The sequence below is a fragment of the Puntigrus tetrazona genome, unplaced genomic scaffold, assembly GCF_018831695.1.
Source record: "Puntigrus tetrazona isolate hp1 unplaced genomic scaffold, ASM1883169v1 S000000001, whole genome shotgun sequence".
NCBI lineage: Eukaryota > Metazoa > Chordata > Actinopteri > Cypriniformes > Cyprinidae > Puntigrus > Puntigrus tetrazona.
In genome coordinates, this window is record NW_025047681.1 from 403912 (window position 1) to 417914 (window position 14003).

The 14003-nt window shown below is 38.3% G+C and overlaps 1 protein-coding gene and 1 pseudogene across 1 annotated transcript; one reads left to right on the forward strand and one right to left on the reverse strand.

Annotated features, from left to right (window-relative positions):
• Positions 1–2671: 2671 nt before the first annotated feature.
• LOC122331444 lies at positions 2672–4076 on the forward strand (annotated as a pseudogene).
• Positions 4077–9929: 5853 nt separating this feature from the next.
• Positions 9930–13615, reverse strand: LOC122331503 (GTPase IMAP family member 7-like). Its single transcript, XM_043228936.1, has 2 exons — positions 13572–13615; positions 9930–10832 (listed from the first exon to the last, which is right to left on the reverse strand). Exons 1-2 carry the CDS (start codon positions 13588–13590, stop codon positions 10201–10203), a joined length of 651 nt encoding a protein of 216 aa, XP_043084871.1. The 5' UTR covers positions 13591–13615; the 3' UTR covers positions 9930–10200.
• Positions 13616–14003: the final 388 nt, after the last annotated feature.

Here is a 14003-nt window from a genome sequence, read left to right on the forward strand (position 1 = left end):
ACTTTCATTGGTTAACATTTATAGAATTTTATTTATTATTACTTTTGTCAGATTAAAGTTATTTCTGTGACCATTGTGAGTTTTTCTTTCATTGACCAAAGGGTACCAACAATTTTGTCCACGTCTGTAAGCACTTACCGCAGCATGCCAGCTAACGGACTACTTAATACGGATAGTGAATAATCCACCACTCCTACCCAGCTTGAACTAAAAGAAGCGGCACTATTAGTAATTGCCCTCACTTGAAACAATGCGACGTTATAGGTCAATACGCTAACGTACCCAAAACTGCGTTGATGCGGTCGCACATCCCCAGGCCCACGCTCAGAAATAGTTACTGCGTTTGCTACGGCTCATAGACTCAATGCTTAACGCACATAAGGTTTTTTCTTTTTACCATGCACTCACACACGGCCCATATCCCATGCCAGAGGAAAACGGAAGTAAAGGGGAATCTTCACGCTTCTTAAAGGGCCATGAACATCACTTCCGCCAAACAACACCCGCCCCCCATGAAACGAAAAACTCCTTCAAAACGACTACCCCGTTACATATGGCTCGCAATGCCTGGGATTTTGGCCTGTTCAGTCTGCATACAGGGTAAAACGTCCAGTCGTCCTCCAGAATGGTTACTCCAATTGCTGTCTGTCCCTTTCAGACCCTGGGCACACATCGCACTCAATTTTGTCAATGCCCTCCGACCCTCACTGGGTAATATGGTTATTTTGATCGTAGTGGACTGGTTCTTTAAGGTGGCTCATATCATCTCCTTGCACAAATACCCTCTGCCAAGGAAACAGTGGTTACTATTGCTGATCACATCTTTCATATTTGTGGCCTCCAAGTAGATGTGGTTTCCGACAGAGAACCCTAGTTTGTATCCAAATTTTGTCAGGTACTGGGGGCTAATCTGTATTCTGGGCTTCACCCTCAGGCCAACAGGCTAGCATGAGTGGGCCATCCAGGAGAGGCTGTTGAGATGTTTGGTCTCACAGATTCCCACTTCCTAAAGCCAGCAACTCTCACGGGGTTGAGAATGTACATAACTCGTTACCAGTGTCAGCTACAAGCCTCTTGCCTTTCAAATGTAGTTTAGATTACCAGCCACCTATCTGTTCCAAGTCTGAAGTTGCGATCCTCTCTGCTCACCGCAATCGTCAAAAGGTGCCACCACACCTGGAGAAGAGCCTGAGAGAACAAGGCTCAAGCCAATTGCCAGCTGTATCAGAAAATACAGATGTTAAATGTTAAATTGCAAGTGTGTTATATGAAAAAGTGTAACAATAACAAAAAGTTTCTTTCGGCATTAGTGTAGTGACAAATCTGACAGTCCTAATCAAATGTAAAATTTAATTTAATAATAACCCATATTCTAACAAATGTACATTTATTTAAACAGTGGCACAGTTGTGTAATGCCTAGTCAGCAGAGGGAGTCCTCACCTGACTACTAGCTGTGCTCAGCCCCTCTGATTCCACATCCATTTACTGTTTAGGGCCTTATAATTCCAAGGCTCTCCACAAACTCATTGCAAAGTATTGCCAGTTCTACTGCCTTACCAAGCATTCTCTCATCCCTTATTACCTGCCACGTTTATGATCTCTGCCTGTTTTCCCGTTGACCGATTCAAGGACTTACCCTTCTGTTCTTTTTGCCTGATTGGATTAATGACCCATTGCCTGTTTTATGACCAAAGGCTTTTGGATTTCCCCTGAACTTGTTGATATCTCTGACTGCCTTTGTGTTACTGACTCCTGCCTACCTTAACGTTTGTATTTGTTGCCCTTTTTTATTTGAATCCAACCGCACATGGATTCTACTCTGGCCTCTGCCTCCTCATTACAAGTTGTAGTGAGTATTCAAAAGACACATACATTTCTGGTTTCTGTTTACTGTACAAAACCAACAGATGTCTCCATTGTTCCAGGATAATATTAGGCTTCCTTTTTTTACCAGTGTATCTGTTAAAAATAATGCATTTTAGTTCATTCGATTTTTTTAACCAGGTTAAATATACTATTGTGATACTCCCTCTAAGGGTCTTCGAAGTAATTTCTATGCAATCTGGCAAACTTTTTTGGCATTTGTTGAAAAATACAAGTAGGAAATACATTCCCAAAATATGCATAATTGTTGATGTTTTCCTGCCTTCTTTTTACAATGCAATTAATACTTAACCTTTTGAGCAGTATGGTTTCACATATGGGATTTAGAATGCTAAATAACTGCTACATTCAAACTGCGTTTTTGAGCATTTGAGGTCACTGAGCCAGAGAGAGACCTGCACTGGTTTTGCAAGTTTGTGAATATTTTACATAAAAAAGGAAAATAAAAGCCTGTCATGCTGTGTTATTGTGGCCGTGGTGTGTCAAGTGAGAAGCATGACGTGTCCTCAAGAAAACAATAATGGGAACATTCTAAAAAATGGGAACATTCTTGATAAAATAAATCAATATGTAATATTAAAATAGAACACTGAGCAAATGCAATAAAGTGAATGACAAATATCAATATGAACGAGTGTTAAATCAAAACAGATTTGCAGTTTCAGTCATGTGATCACAAGTAGGAGGTAACCAGAGTGCTGAGAGTCACTGTGAGAAAGAGAAAGAAAGAACACTATAATTAGGGAGCAGATCCTAGAGCTGACTATACAAGGTTTTGTGTAGAAATGTCTACTATTACAGGTCAGTTCAATTTAATCATGATGGATTTTTGAATGGGAAGATACTGCACCGCTATTATATATATATATTCCTTTATTTCTTGGGTGTTCATTATCTCTTCCTATTTTATATTTTAACCTACTTAAATACACAAAAACAAATATAATGGCTAGATTTACACTTATTATGACACTTTGCTATATGTAATAGTGTAGGGAAGCAGAAATACATTTATTCAAGATATATGTAACCTTAAGCAATATGTTGAATCAAAATAATTATTGTAAAAATAAACAATAAAAATAACCAAATACATAATGTAGGACAAGAACAACAATAATAATAATTTTACTGTAACAAATGGGTTTAGCTGGTTGTTAGCTTTGGTGGTTTCTTTAAATGTGGACATTTGTGATTGGCTAATGAATCCTAACATTTGTTACTTGGAACTATCACAGTCAGTTGTTGGAGTGGCCAGTTTAGCCTGTTTTGACCTACGTAGATTGTTTCTTTGGAGTCAGCAAATGAATCTTTTTTTAAGTTGGAAGCCGTGACAGGAACATTTTAAATGTACTATTTAAAACAAGTTTCTCTCTTACTTTAGGAAATCTGAGGATTGTGCTGCTGGGCAAAACTGGATCAGGAAAGAGTGCTACAGGAAACACAATTCTGGGCAGAAATGCGTTTTTGAAGACCTCAATCCAGAATCAGTTACTCAAGAATGTGAGATGAGAAACTCAAAAATAGGTTCAAGGAATGTCGCCATAATTGACACTCCAGGACTGTTTGACACATGGATGGGTGAAAAGAAGGATGTGAAATCTGAAATGATGACTGAAGACAAACTGAAGGCTAAAATAGCGGAGTGCATGGCGTTGTCTGCTCCTGGTCCTCACGTGTTCCTGCTGGTCATCAGACTGGATCAGAGGTACACAGATGAAGAGAAGAACGCAGTAAAATGGGTTCAGAAGAACTTTGGAGAAGAAGCATCACGCTACGTCTTCACTCTCTTCACTCATGCCAAATATCTGAAGAATAAAACACTGAAGGATCATGTAGAAGAGAATGAAGATCTGCGAAACTTTGTTATTAGCTGCGCGGCAAATATCATTCATTAGAAAATGACGACAGAGCAAATCGGTCTCAGGTCACAGAACTACTGGAAAAGATAGATAAAATGGTGGAGAGGAACGCGGAAAGTACTACACTCGTTCTGTGTATACACATGTCCAGAGAAAATTAATCTTTGAAAAAGTAACCAGTGGCTTGTACAGTAATGTTGAAAAAAGATTATCATTCATAGTGGCAGTAGTAGCTGTAGTAGTAGCTATTGGCATCTTTATGCATGTTAGAAATTATTAGAAGTGCATCACTTTTATTCAGTCAGGAGGATGTTTAAAAAGAAAACGTTTGTTGACCAGATCCCTACTGGAGTCGTTTTAATGAAATGAAAATATTTCTAGTAATGCGCAAAGAGCTTGTTTATTAGGTCTGAACAAATAAACATTTTGTTTATTATTTTTATTGTTATGAATAAAGTAACACTCATATATTTGCCCTTCTTTGTGAATTTAAATTAATTTAGACCTAACTCAGTGATAATATTCTTTTTCAGTTTTAATAAACGTGGGAAACAAAATAAAATTAATAAATAAAAAAAAATCTATAAAGTATATTTTATTACATACAAATTCATTAATATATCTAAAAATATTTTTGACACAAAATCCATATCTGATACTTTAATAAAGACTAGTTCATAATGTGTGCATTATTTACTTTTGATTTGAAGAACCATTTTACAATTTTTTTTTTTTTTTTTTTTTTTTTTTTTTTTTACTTTAGGCTTACAGTGTTTGGTGCTTGTACATCATTGTTTATCATTTCCTCTGATATTAGGCATTACTCATGGGTAAGATTAGGTTTAAGTGTAGAGATATGGTCAAAATTTACATTTGTAATAAAATGTTGTTCACATAGAAACACAGAACTCTGCAATATCTGGATGTGCCAAGTATTACATTTTGTTGTTTTAAATAAAAAAAAAGGAACTATAAAAAGGTATCTAACATTTTATGGACAAAAAATACATATAGTGTTATGGGTTAATGTTGATTATTTCTATATAAATTGTAAGGAGGTGAATCAAAACCTGTAAATGCAATAAGACTAATCTGAGAAGGAACAAAAGGACTTCAATAAGAGAGTAAACAACTATTCTAGCCTGGTAAAATAAATGTTAATCTTGGTTAATTTATAATATTGTCTGAAATAACTTAGGGTGAAATAATATGGTGACTCATATCAACGATCGATGGATGGAGCCGGGGGCACATTTTTGAGATCTTGACTTCTGTCCACCAAACTGGCTTAGCATGCTATTACATAGGGAACGCATAAAAATTACTCTTTTGAGTCTATTGAGGAGATGGCTGCATTAAGGTAAGCGATCTGCGGGGTAGCCTCTGACTAAGACCTGGACTAGCCCAGATGTGTCGTGAGTCTTTTCTGGCCAAACAAGGTCTCTAAGCGACCCAGACTCCTAAATCTAACGATAAGTCGAAACTAGGAAATATTATAGTTAATTAATGATCCAAATTTAATCACAACTAGAGGGATCAGCAGTTACATTTAAATAAATATAACTAAAATCACGAAAGATTGGAGTCAGATAAAATTATATATAAGGTCAGTGTAATTATATATATAATTGGATACACAAAATATTAATAAATATTAGTGATTTTTAACGAGATGCAAAGAAAAAGACCGAACAAGCATTGACCTTCGACCAGGGCCTCTGGATTCCGTTCTGCAGGAAAAGGGGACCCTTACAAAATCAACTTATCGCAGCACTACATAAAATATACACCTTCATATTTTATAGTTTCTTTGTGTCATGAATGAGGGGTCTGAGGCGTGCGGATCCATTTGCAGACTTTTATTGAGCAAAGGCATGGTCAAAGCAGACAGGCGTCAAAACGCAGCAAACAGGAGTGTAAGAGGCAAGGCAATAACAAAATCCAAAAACAGGCGGAGGTCGGGTCAGGTAGCAAACAATCACAGTATCAGAAGACAGGCAGGGTCAAAACCAAAGAATCTAAGACTCGGAAACAACAATCAAACGACAATCCAACAATAGTACAATGGAACCTGCAGGTGAGGGGCCTACAACAGTATTTATAGAGTTTTAACAGGGAGTAGCAGCAGAGGAGTGATCACAGATCACCCAGAGGTAAACTCCCTCTGCTGGCTTGGTGACACTTTGAAATATGTATGTACAGTTACTCTTTCCTATATTTATGGAACCAAATTCCAAGGACCAGAACCTCGATAAAACACAGTTTTTTTTTCATCAAATTATTTTGTGGATACAGTAAAATAATGTCATCCTTACTCGCTTGATGTGTTTTAGAATCATGTCTAAGTCACACATTAACAAGTTTTATTAAAGAATAAACAAGGCGTATGATACTTCAATACCTTATGAATAAATACTAACGATCATAAATTTAATTTAACCTTCAACTGCAGCCATGACAACTTTCACTAGCATTGACCGGAAGGGATAATGAAGCACTAGCCTGGCTGTTCTGTTCTGAACCATCTAAAGTATTTTTAATGGTTTCTCAAATGCACTTAATTATACAATAGGCAAGTACTCAAGATGTAATCAAACTAATTAATGTACCACATTTTTAAAAGTGTGAATGAAAGGTTGAATTCATTAAACATCCGTTCCTGTCTTCACCCCTGGATCCTGTCTGCCCCGCTGTTCACCCTCAGTCCGCCATTAGTGTGCTGGATCTGCCACTGGTCTGCCAGTCTCCATCAGCCTCTGCCTTGACACCTATATTATATCTTCATATATGAATTAATGACATTGTAGTATATTATTACACCACTCAAATATGCTGTCAGTGCTTGTTTAGTTTATATTGACCTTTATAAAATGGGAAAAGTGGCCTGCATGAAAGGGCTTAACTAGAACAAAAATAGTTGATTACTAGACAATCATTTCATGAGAGTGGCATAATCCAGTAAAATATGTTCTTTAAGGTGTGCAGGTCAAATTTACCCGCTTTACCTGGTTTTAGAAATATATTGACCCCTCTTGATGTTTTGTTTACTTCCTTGTTACCTTTAATTCCCACATGTTGTCACACAATCTCAGGTACAATGGAACAATGATGATCATTTATTGGAACAGAGAACTGAAATAGGCGATGGCTAAGAATTTAGCTGAGTGTATAGTGTATGTCCACAGGAAACGGTGTCCACAATCTACAGAGCATAGAGGGTCAAGGGTAGTAAAGGGGTGTGAATGGTAGATCTTACGGGCGCAACTGAGGGAGTGTGGTATTTTAGGAGTGTCTCTAATGAGCAACATGTGAGGGTGATTAGTATTGTGGGGATGATGATCTGGTGGGTGGTGCTTCAGAGGAGGTGACTGTGGTGAATGCCTGACATTACCCCCTCCTCCATAGGTCTTTCCTTCTGGACATTCTGACGGTGCTGGCTCCTGGAGGGTTGCTTGTTGGATCTGTTGATCTAATTCCTTATGATGGGGCTGACAATGAGAGTGTCGGGAATGATGGGTTCCAGTTTGTTGGATGAATCAGTAGTATATTGGCGTGAAAGTGCATCTGCAGGAATGTTCTTGGATCCGAATCGATAAGTAATCTTGAAGTTGATGTGTGTTAGAAAAAGAGCCCAGCGTGCTTGATGGAGATTGAGTCTCTTAGCCTCACGGATGTATTGCAGATTCTTGTGGTAAGTAATGATCCTGAATGGATGAATGGCACCCTCCAGGCAGTGTTGCCACTCCCCCAGGGCTAATTTGATGGCCAACAGGTTTCCCACATCATAGTTTTGCTCTGCCGGTGACAGCTTGTGGGAATAAAAGGCACAGGGATGGAGGAGCGAGGAATCATCAGCCGCTTGGGAAAGCAAAAGGTCTTCTTTAGATAGAGGAAAGCTTCGTGGGCAGAGGGGCACCAAGTCAGGTGTTTCGGTTTGCACCTCAGAAGGGAAGTCATCAGGGCAGTGATAGAACTGTAGTTCTTGATGAAACGATGGTAGAAGTTAGCAAAACCTAAAAAGCGTTGGAACTCCTTGATTTTGATGGGTTCTGGCCATTTGAGGACTGCATCGACCTTCCCTTTGTCTATTTGCACACTCTCGACACTCATGTTGTATCCAAAGAATTGAAAAGATGATTTATGGAACTCCCATTTTTCTAGTTTGAGGAATAGCTAATGACGACAGAGCTTATGGAGGACCTGCTGGATGTGTTGCTGATGTTCGCCTAGTTCCGGGAGTAGTTCAAGATGTCATCAATATACACCACTACAAACTTATAGAGGAATTCCAGGAACACCTCATTCATAAATGTTTGGAAGACAGAGGGACTGATGGATAACCCATATGGCATAACCAAGTACTCGTGAGTGCCCAACTGGAAGCGGCCGAGTACTCCTGGAACTAAGCCGAACATCGCCAACATGTCCAGCAGGTCCTCCATAAGCTCCGTTGTCATCAGTTATTCCTTAAACTAGAAAAAAGCGAGTTCCACAAATCATCTGTTCAATTCCTTGGATACAACATGAGGTGGATGGACGAATAAATCCTTGCTTTAATGCTTCCTTTATATACTCCATGGCCAATGAGTTGGAAGTTGGGAGGCAGCTTGCTTTCTGAAAACATCCTGGAACGCCAAGTACTCCACTGAGATTTCAGCTGGATTTTCTGGTTCTTGACGTTTCTGGACTTTCAACCTGGGTAGATGCAAGAGGAATAGAGACAGCACGTGAAAGTCGACGATTGGATAGACAGTGTTGATGGCAATGCTCACTCCAACTACTGATATCACAGGGATCCCAGTGGAGTGTAGGGTGATGTAGCTGGAGCCATGGACGTCCCAAGATGATGCTTACAATGGAATCCTCCAGTACCAGAAACTGAATTTTCTCCTGGTGAATTTGTAGAGTGATGGATGTGGAGATGTGATAAACTTTCCCACGCTCAAGTGGCTTTCCTTGGATGGTTGTTATGGAGTATTCTGTTGAATGATGTTGTTTCTTGAGATGTAGTTTGCTTAAACAGTCCAAGGAGTTGAAGTTTCCTGATGACCCTGAATCAACCAATGCGGAGACAGATATTGAGAATTCAGCAGTATACAGAGTGATGGGTAATAAAGATAGTGTTGCAGTATCAATTTCAGATGTGATAGTACTTACCACAGGGTGTGGGGGTCGAATAGGACAGTTGCGAGTGAGGTGCCCTTGGTTGCCACAATACAGACACAGTCCAGATGTAAGTCTCCGATTTCATTCAGTTCAGGAAAACGGATTGTAATCCACTTGCATGTGTTCTGGTACTGGAGGTCTAGCTGCCACCGAGGCTGGCTGAGAAGCGGGATTAGAATTTTGGCAGGTGGCCAGTCTCTGGGAGACTCTGGTGGTTTGTTGCAGAAAATCCTCTAATCCAATGGAATCATCATACAATGCCGTGGAAGCTCTGATTTCGGGATTGAGTCCATGCCGGTAGGTGCACAGCAGCACGGCCTCATCCCAGCCACTAGTCGCTGCCAGCGTGTGGAAACAAAGGGTGTAGTGATGAACTGAAGAAGCACCTTGCTGTAAATGGATCAACTGATCAGAAATTGTTATTGGCCCTGTAATGGTACTGAACACCTCAGAGAAATGACGGATGAACTGGTCAAATGAGTAGATGATGGGATTATTGTTATTCCAGATGGCTTTCACCCATTGAAGTGCTTTTCCACAGAGCAGAGAGATGAGAAATGCTACCTAGTCTTCCTCTGAGGTGAACTGTTGCAGTTGCATCTGAATGAACAATCGAACTTGGGCATGGGACATCCTGAGGCAGATGGCGGTGCGGTGTTAGTATTAAGGTCACTATCAGGGCAATCTACAGAGCATAGAGGGTCAGGAACTAGCATAGAGGAGTGTGAACAGTAGATCTGACAAAGTGCAACTGAGGGAGTGTGGTATTTAAGAAGTTTCTCTAATGAGCAACATGAGTGAGGGTGATTAGTATTCTGGAGAGGATGATTTGGTAGGTAGTGCTTCAGAGGTATGTGACTGTGGTGAATGAATGACACATGTGCTGGTAGCAAGTACATAACCAGCCAGTATTTTCGGGAAAAAAGAAAATCTCAAGACTCAAACAACACATGAGGGTTAAGATTTTAAGTTTTGTACCTAATAGAAATCAGTGTACAGAAAAAAAAGTCTCATGTTTGTTTATAGTGGCAATTCCCTTTTTAATCAGTTTTATACAGCTGACACATTTGAATGCAAGAAGAAAAATGAAAGACAGAAATATACTTAAATATCTGAATTATGTGATAGCATAATATAAACATTAGAGTGAATATTATTGTATATTATGTGCCATATGATATAGTACAGGCAGAAAATTTCCAAAACGTACCCAATTACAGGAACATAGTTTTACTGTCAAAAAACCTCCCACAACTGCTACAATGCTACTTGTTAGTCATTTTTTCTCAGTGTCTTTTAGAGCTGAGCTTTCCGATTTCCTGAGCTTCTTTATATATCTGAAAAGCATACTCCTTTCCTCCATTAAAAAGAACCATTTTACGTATCATTTGCAGAAGTTCTGTGACCTGATCTCGATTATTTCTGTTCTCATTGTTGAATGAGTGATATCTTCCCCAACAGGTCTTGATCAATTGTTTTAATTCATTGCTTTTACTGATATATGTCTCTATAGGCTTGCCCCTCAGCACATCAGCATGAGTGAACAGAATGATGGTGTAGTTGATGGCATCTTCTCCAAAGTTCTCCTGAATCCATTTTATAACATTCTTCTCCTGCTCTGTAAATTTCACACCCAGTTTCATCACCAGCAGAAATGCATGAGGCCCAGGATAAGATAGGTTCATGCACTGCCTCGTTACATGTCGCAGCATTTCTTTACTCTGATCTCGAGTGTCAAACAGACCTGGACAGTCAATAACTGATATGCTGCGTCCATCCACATTTGCTTCTTGTTTGGTACAGTTTTCTGTAACTGATCCTGTAGAGTTTTTCACATCAAAAAGGTCTTTATTCAGGATGGTGTTTCCTGATGCACTTTTTCCTGATCCAGTGTTGCCCAACAGCACAATCCGTATATCTGTTACAATGAGAAGACACTGGTAAGTAATGTTTTTTTTCCTTTATTCTATTAATCAATTGTTAAGCATTAGTAAATTAATTATTACAATTAATAAATATTAGTATACTTATAAAAGATAAAATGATTTAATCTTTTTTAAGCATATATATTTTCGCCACTTGATGGTACCAATTTTCCTGTGTTTCTTTCTCTCAGCTAATTAGGTTTATTAGTCCCAGCCCTGTCTAGTTAGCTTCCCTATTTAAGTGGCTCTCTTTTTGTTATTTTTGCTTGCTGGTGCCCTTTTGGTTTATGTGTTCTCTTGAGTTCTCTTGAGTTCTATTGAAAGATCTTTTTCTTTGAATTTTTGTCCCTGGGCTTCTGATGTTGTGATATTTCTATTTTTTTAAATGGAAGCGAAGGCAGGTGAGCAGAGCTCATTATGATTTAAAGAGACCTTGATGAAACAAATAGTTATGAAAATTAGATTTTTGACAGAGCATGTGACCCACGTTTCTGACAAATAAAAAAACCCTAGTATCTCAGAAAATTTGAATATTACTTAAGACCAATACAAAGAACGATTTTTTTTAAATATTGGGCAACTGAAAAGTATGAGCATGTAAAGCACTCAATACTTAGTTGAGAGTCCTTTTGCCTGAATTACTGCAGCAATGCGGCGTGGAGTCGATCAGTCTTTGGCACTGCTCAGGTGATATGAGAGCCCACGTTACTCTGATAGTGGCCTTCAGCTCTTCTACATTGTTGGGTCTGGCATATTGCATCTTCCTCTTCACAATATCCCATAGATTTTCTATGGGGTTAAGGTCATGCGAGTTTGCTGGCCAATTAAGAACAGGGATACCATGAACCTTAAACCAGGCACTGGTAGCTTTGGCACTGTGTGCAGGTGCCAAGTCCTGTTGGAAAATGAAATCTGCATCTCCATAAAGTTGGTCAGCAGCAGGAAGCATGAAGTGCTCTAAAACGTCCTTGTATATAGCTGCGTTGACCTTGGACCTCAGAAAACACAGTGGACCAACACCAGCAGATGACAGCAGATGCTCCCCAAACCATTACTGACTGTGGACACTTTACACTTTTCTCAAGCAACATGGATTCTGTGCCTCTCCTCTCTTTACCAAGTCTCTGGGACACTGATTTCCAAAGGAAATGCAACATTTACTATCAGCAGTCCACTCCTTTTTGTCTTTAGCCCAGGCGAGACTCTTCTGATGCTGTCTGTTGTTTAAGAGTGACTTGACACAAGAAATGCGAATCTGAAATCCATTTCTTGCATATGTCTGTGTGTAGTGGTTCTTGAACCACTGCCTCCCGCTGCCGTCCACTCTTTGTGAATCACCCACACATTTTTTAATGAGTTTTGTTTCAAAATCCTATCCAGGGTGCAGTTATCCCTATTGCTTGTACACTTTTACGTCTTTTCCTCTCTATTAATGTGCTTGGACACAGAGCTCTATGAACAGCCAGTCTCTTTTGCAATGACCTATATGTCTTGACCTCCTTTTGCAAGGTGTCAGTGGTCGTCTTTAGAACGTGCTGCTTGATCTGTGCCGGTTTCATCCAATGTTGGAGAGCAAACATGTGCTAGTCCATACGGACAACATTGCGACCGTTGCATACATCAACTATCAGGGCAGTGTTCGCTCCTGACGCTTGTCGCAACTCTCCCGCTATCTCCTCCTTTGGAGTCCACCACGGCTGAAGTCGCTGAGGATGTTCACATTCCAGGAAAACTGAATCGTGGGGCTGATGCGTTCTCATGACAGCTCAGGCGTCATACAGCGGGCATCGTTCAGTTTTACAACTTTAGAGAAATTCAAGCTTCCTCTGGAACGTGACTTACATTTATATATACAACTTACACTTATATATGCAAAATTACAACTATACATTTAGATTTGCATTTATATATTTAGAATTACAACTATATATTCACAATTTACATTTATATATTGAGAATTGCAAATATATATTTTCAGATTTACTTCTATGTATTCCAATTTACTTCTATATATTCAGACATAAGATTCAGACGTAACTATATATTCACAATTTACATTTATATATTCAGATTTACTTCTATATATTCAGATTTTTATATAATTATTTCCTGTTTGGCACCTCATAATATATATGTATGTTTGGCCAGTGTCATGATAGGTTTTAATTACTTTATATATTTTGAGACCTGTCTATCATATTTGTCTTGTTTGCAGCCGGTACTTCAGGAGCTAGAAGGATGATTACCATGGCATGCCTGCCAACAGGGATAGTCACCGCCTTGCAAGCAATAGGAAAAGCTGATATGTAGCCTCCTAAGTTTAAATCTAAATAAATGAAGGAAACAAAACAAATGCCTGCAGAACCCCCAATCACAGGGAAAGGCGATTTCACTTTATTGTAAACTTTATCTCTGATGATAGCTTAAATTGTTTTGCAATTCATGATAAATGATTTTTAAAAGTTTAAACATGATTAAATTAATGATAGCAAACGAAAAAGTTGTAAACTCTTGTATTGTTGATTGTTATTGTTATTGTTATTAATCTCAGCATAAAGGGATAATTATGTTTAGATCAAAGATTAAAAAAACGTGTTGCATACGTTATTAGATTTTATCAGTATGTCTGGTCTAGTTTTTAATTTCAATTAATGTAAGTTTTAAAGCATGTTCATCTGATATTTATTAGCAGTATACTAATATATTTGATACACAGAAAGAACTGAGCTTACCAGAAAGTCTTTCTGCCATTTTCAGTTTGTCCTTAGTTTCAGTCTCCACCTCATGAGATTCCTGAATGAAATGAGAAGAATGCTTCCTGTTATTTCAGTTCTGATGTAATGCCAAATGCTCGACAGCACTGTTGGGCAGTTTACTCAATCAATAGGCAATTTTTGTATGTATATATGTGTATATATATATATATATATATATATATATATATATATATATATATGTATGTATATGTATATGTATATATATATATATATATATATATATATATATATATATATATGTATATATATATGTATATGTGTGTGTATATATGTATGTATATATGTATATGTATATGTATAGATATATGTATACATATACATGTACCCCTAATTTTAATAAGAACTTGGAATGTTGGGAAATGGGTGGTAAATTCTCCCTTCACTGAG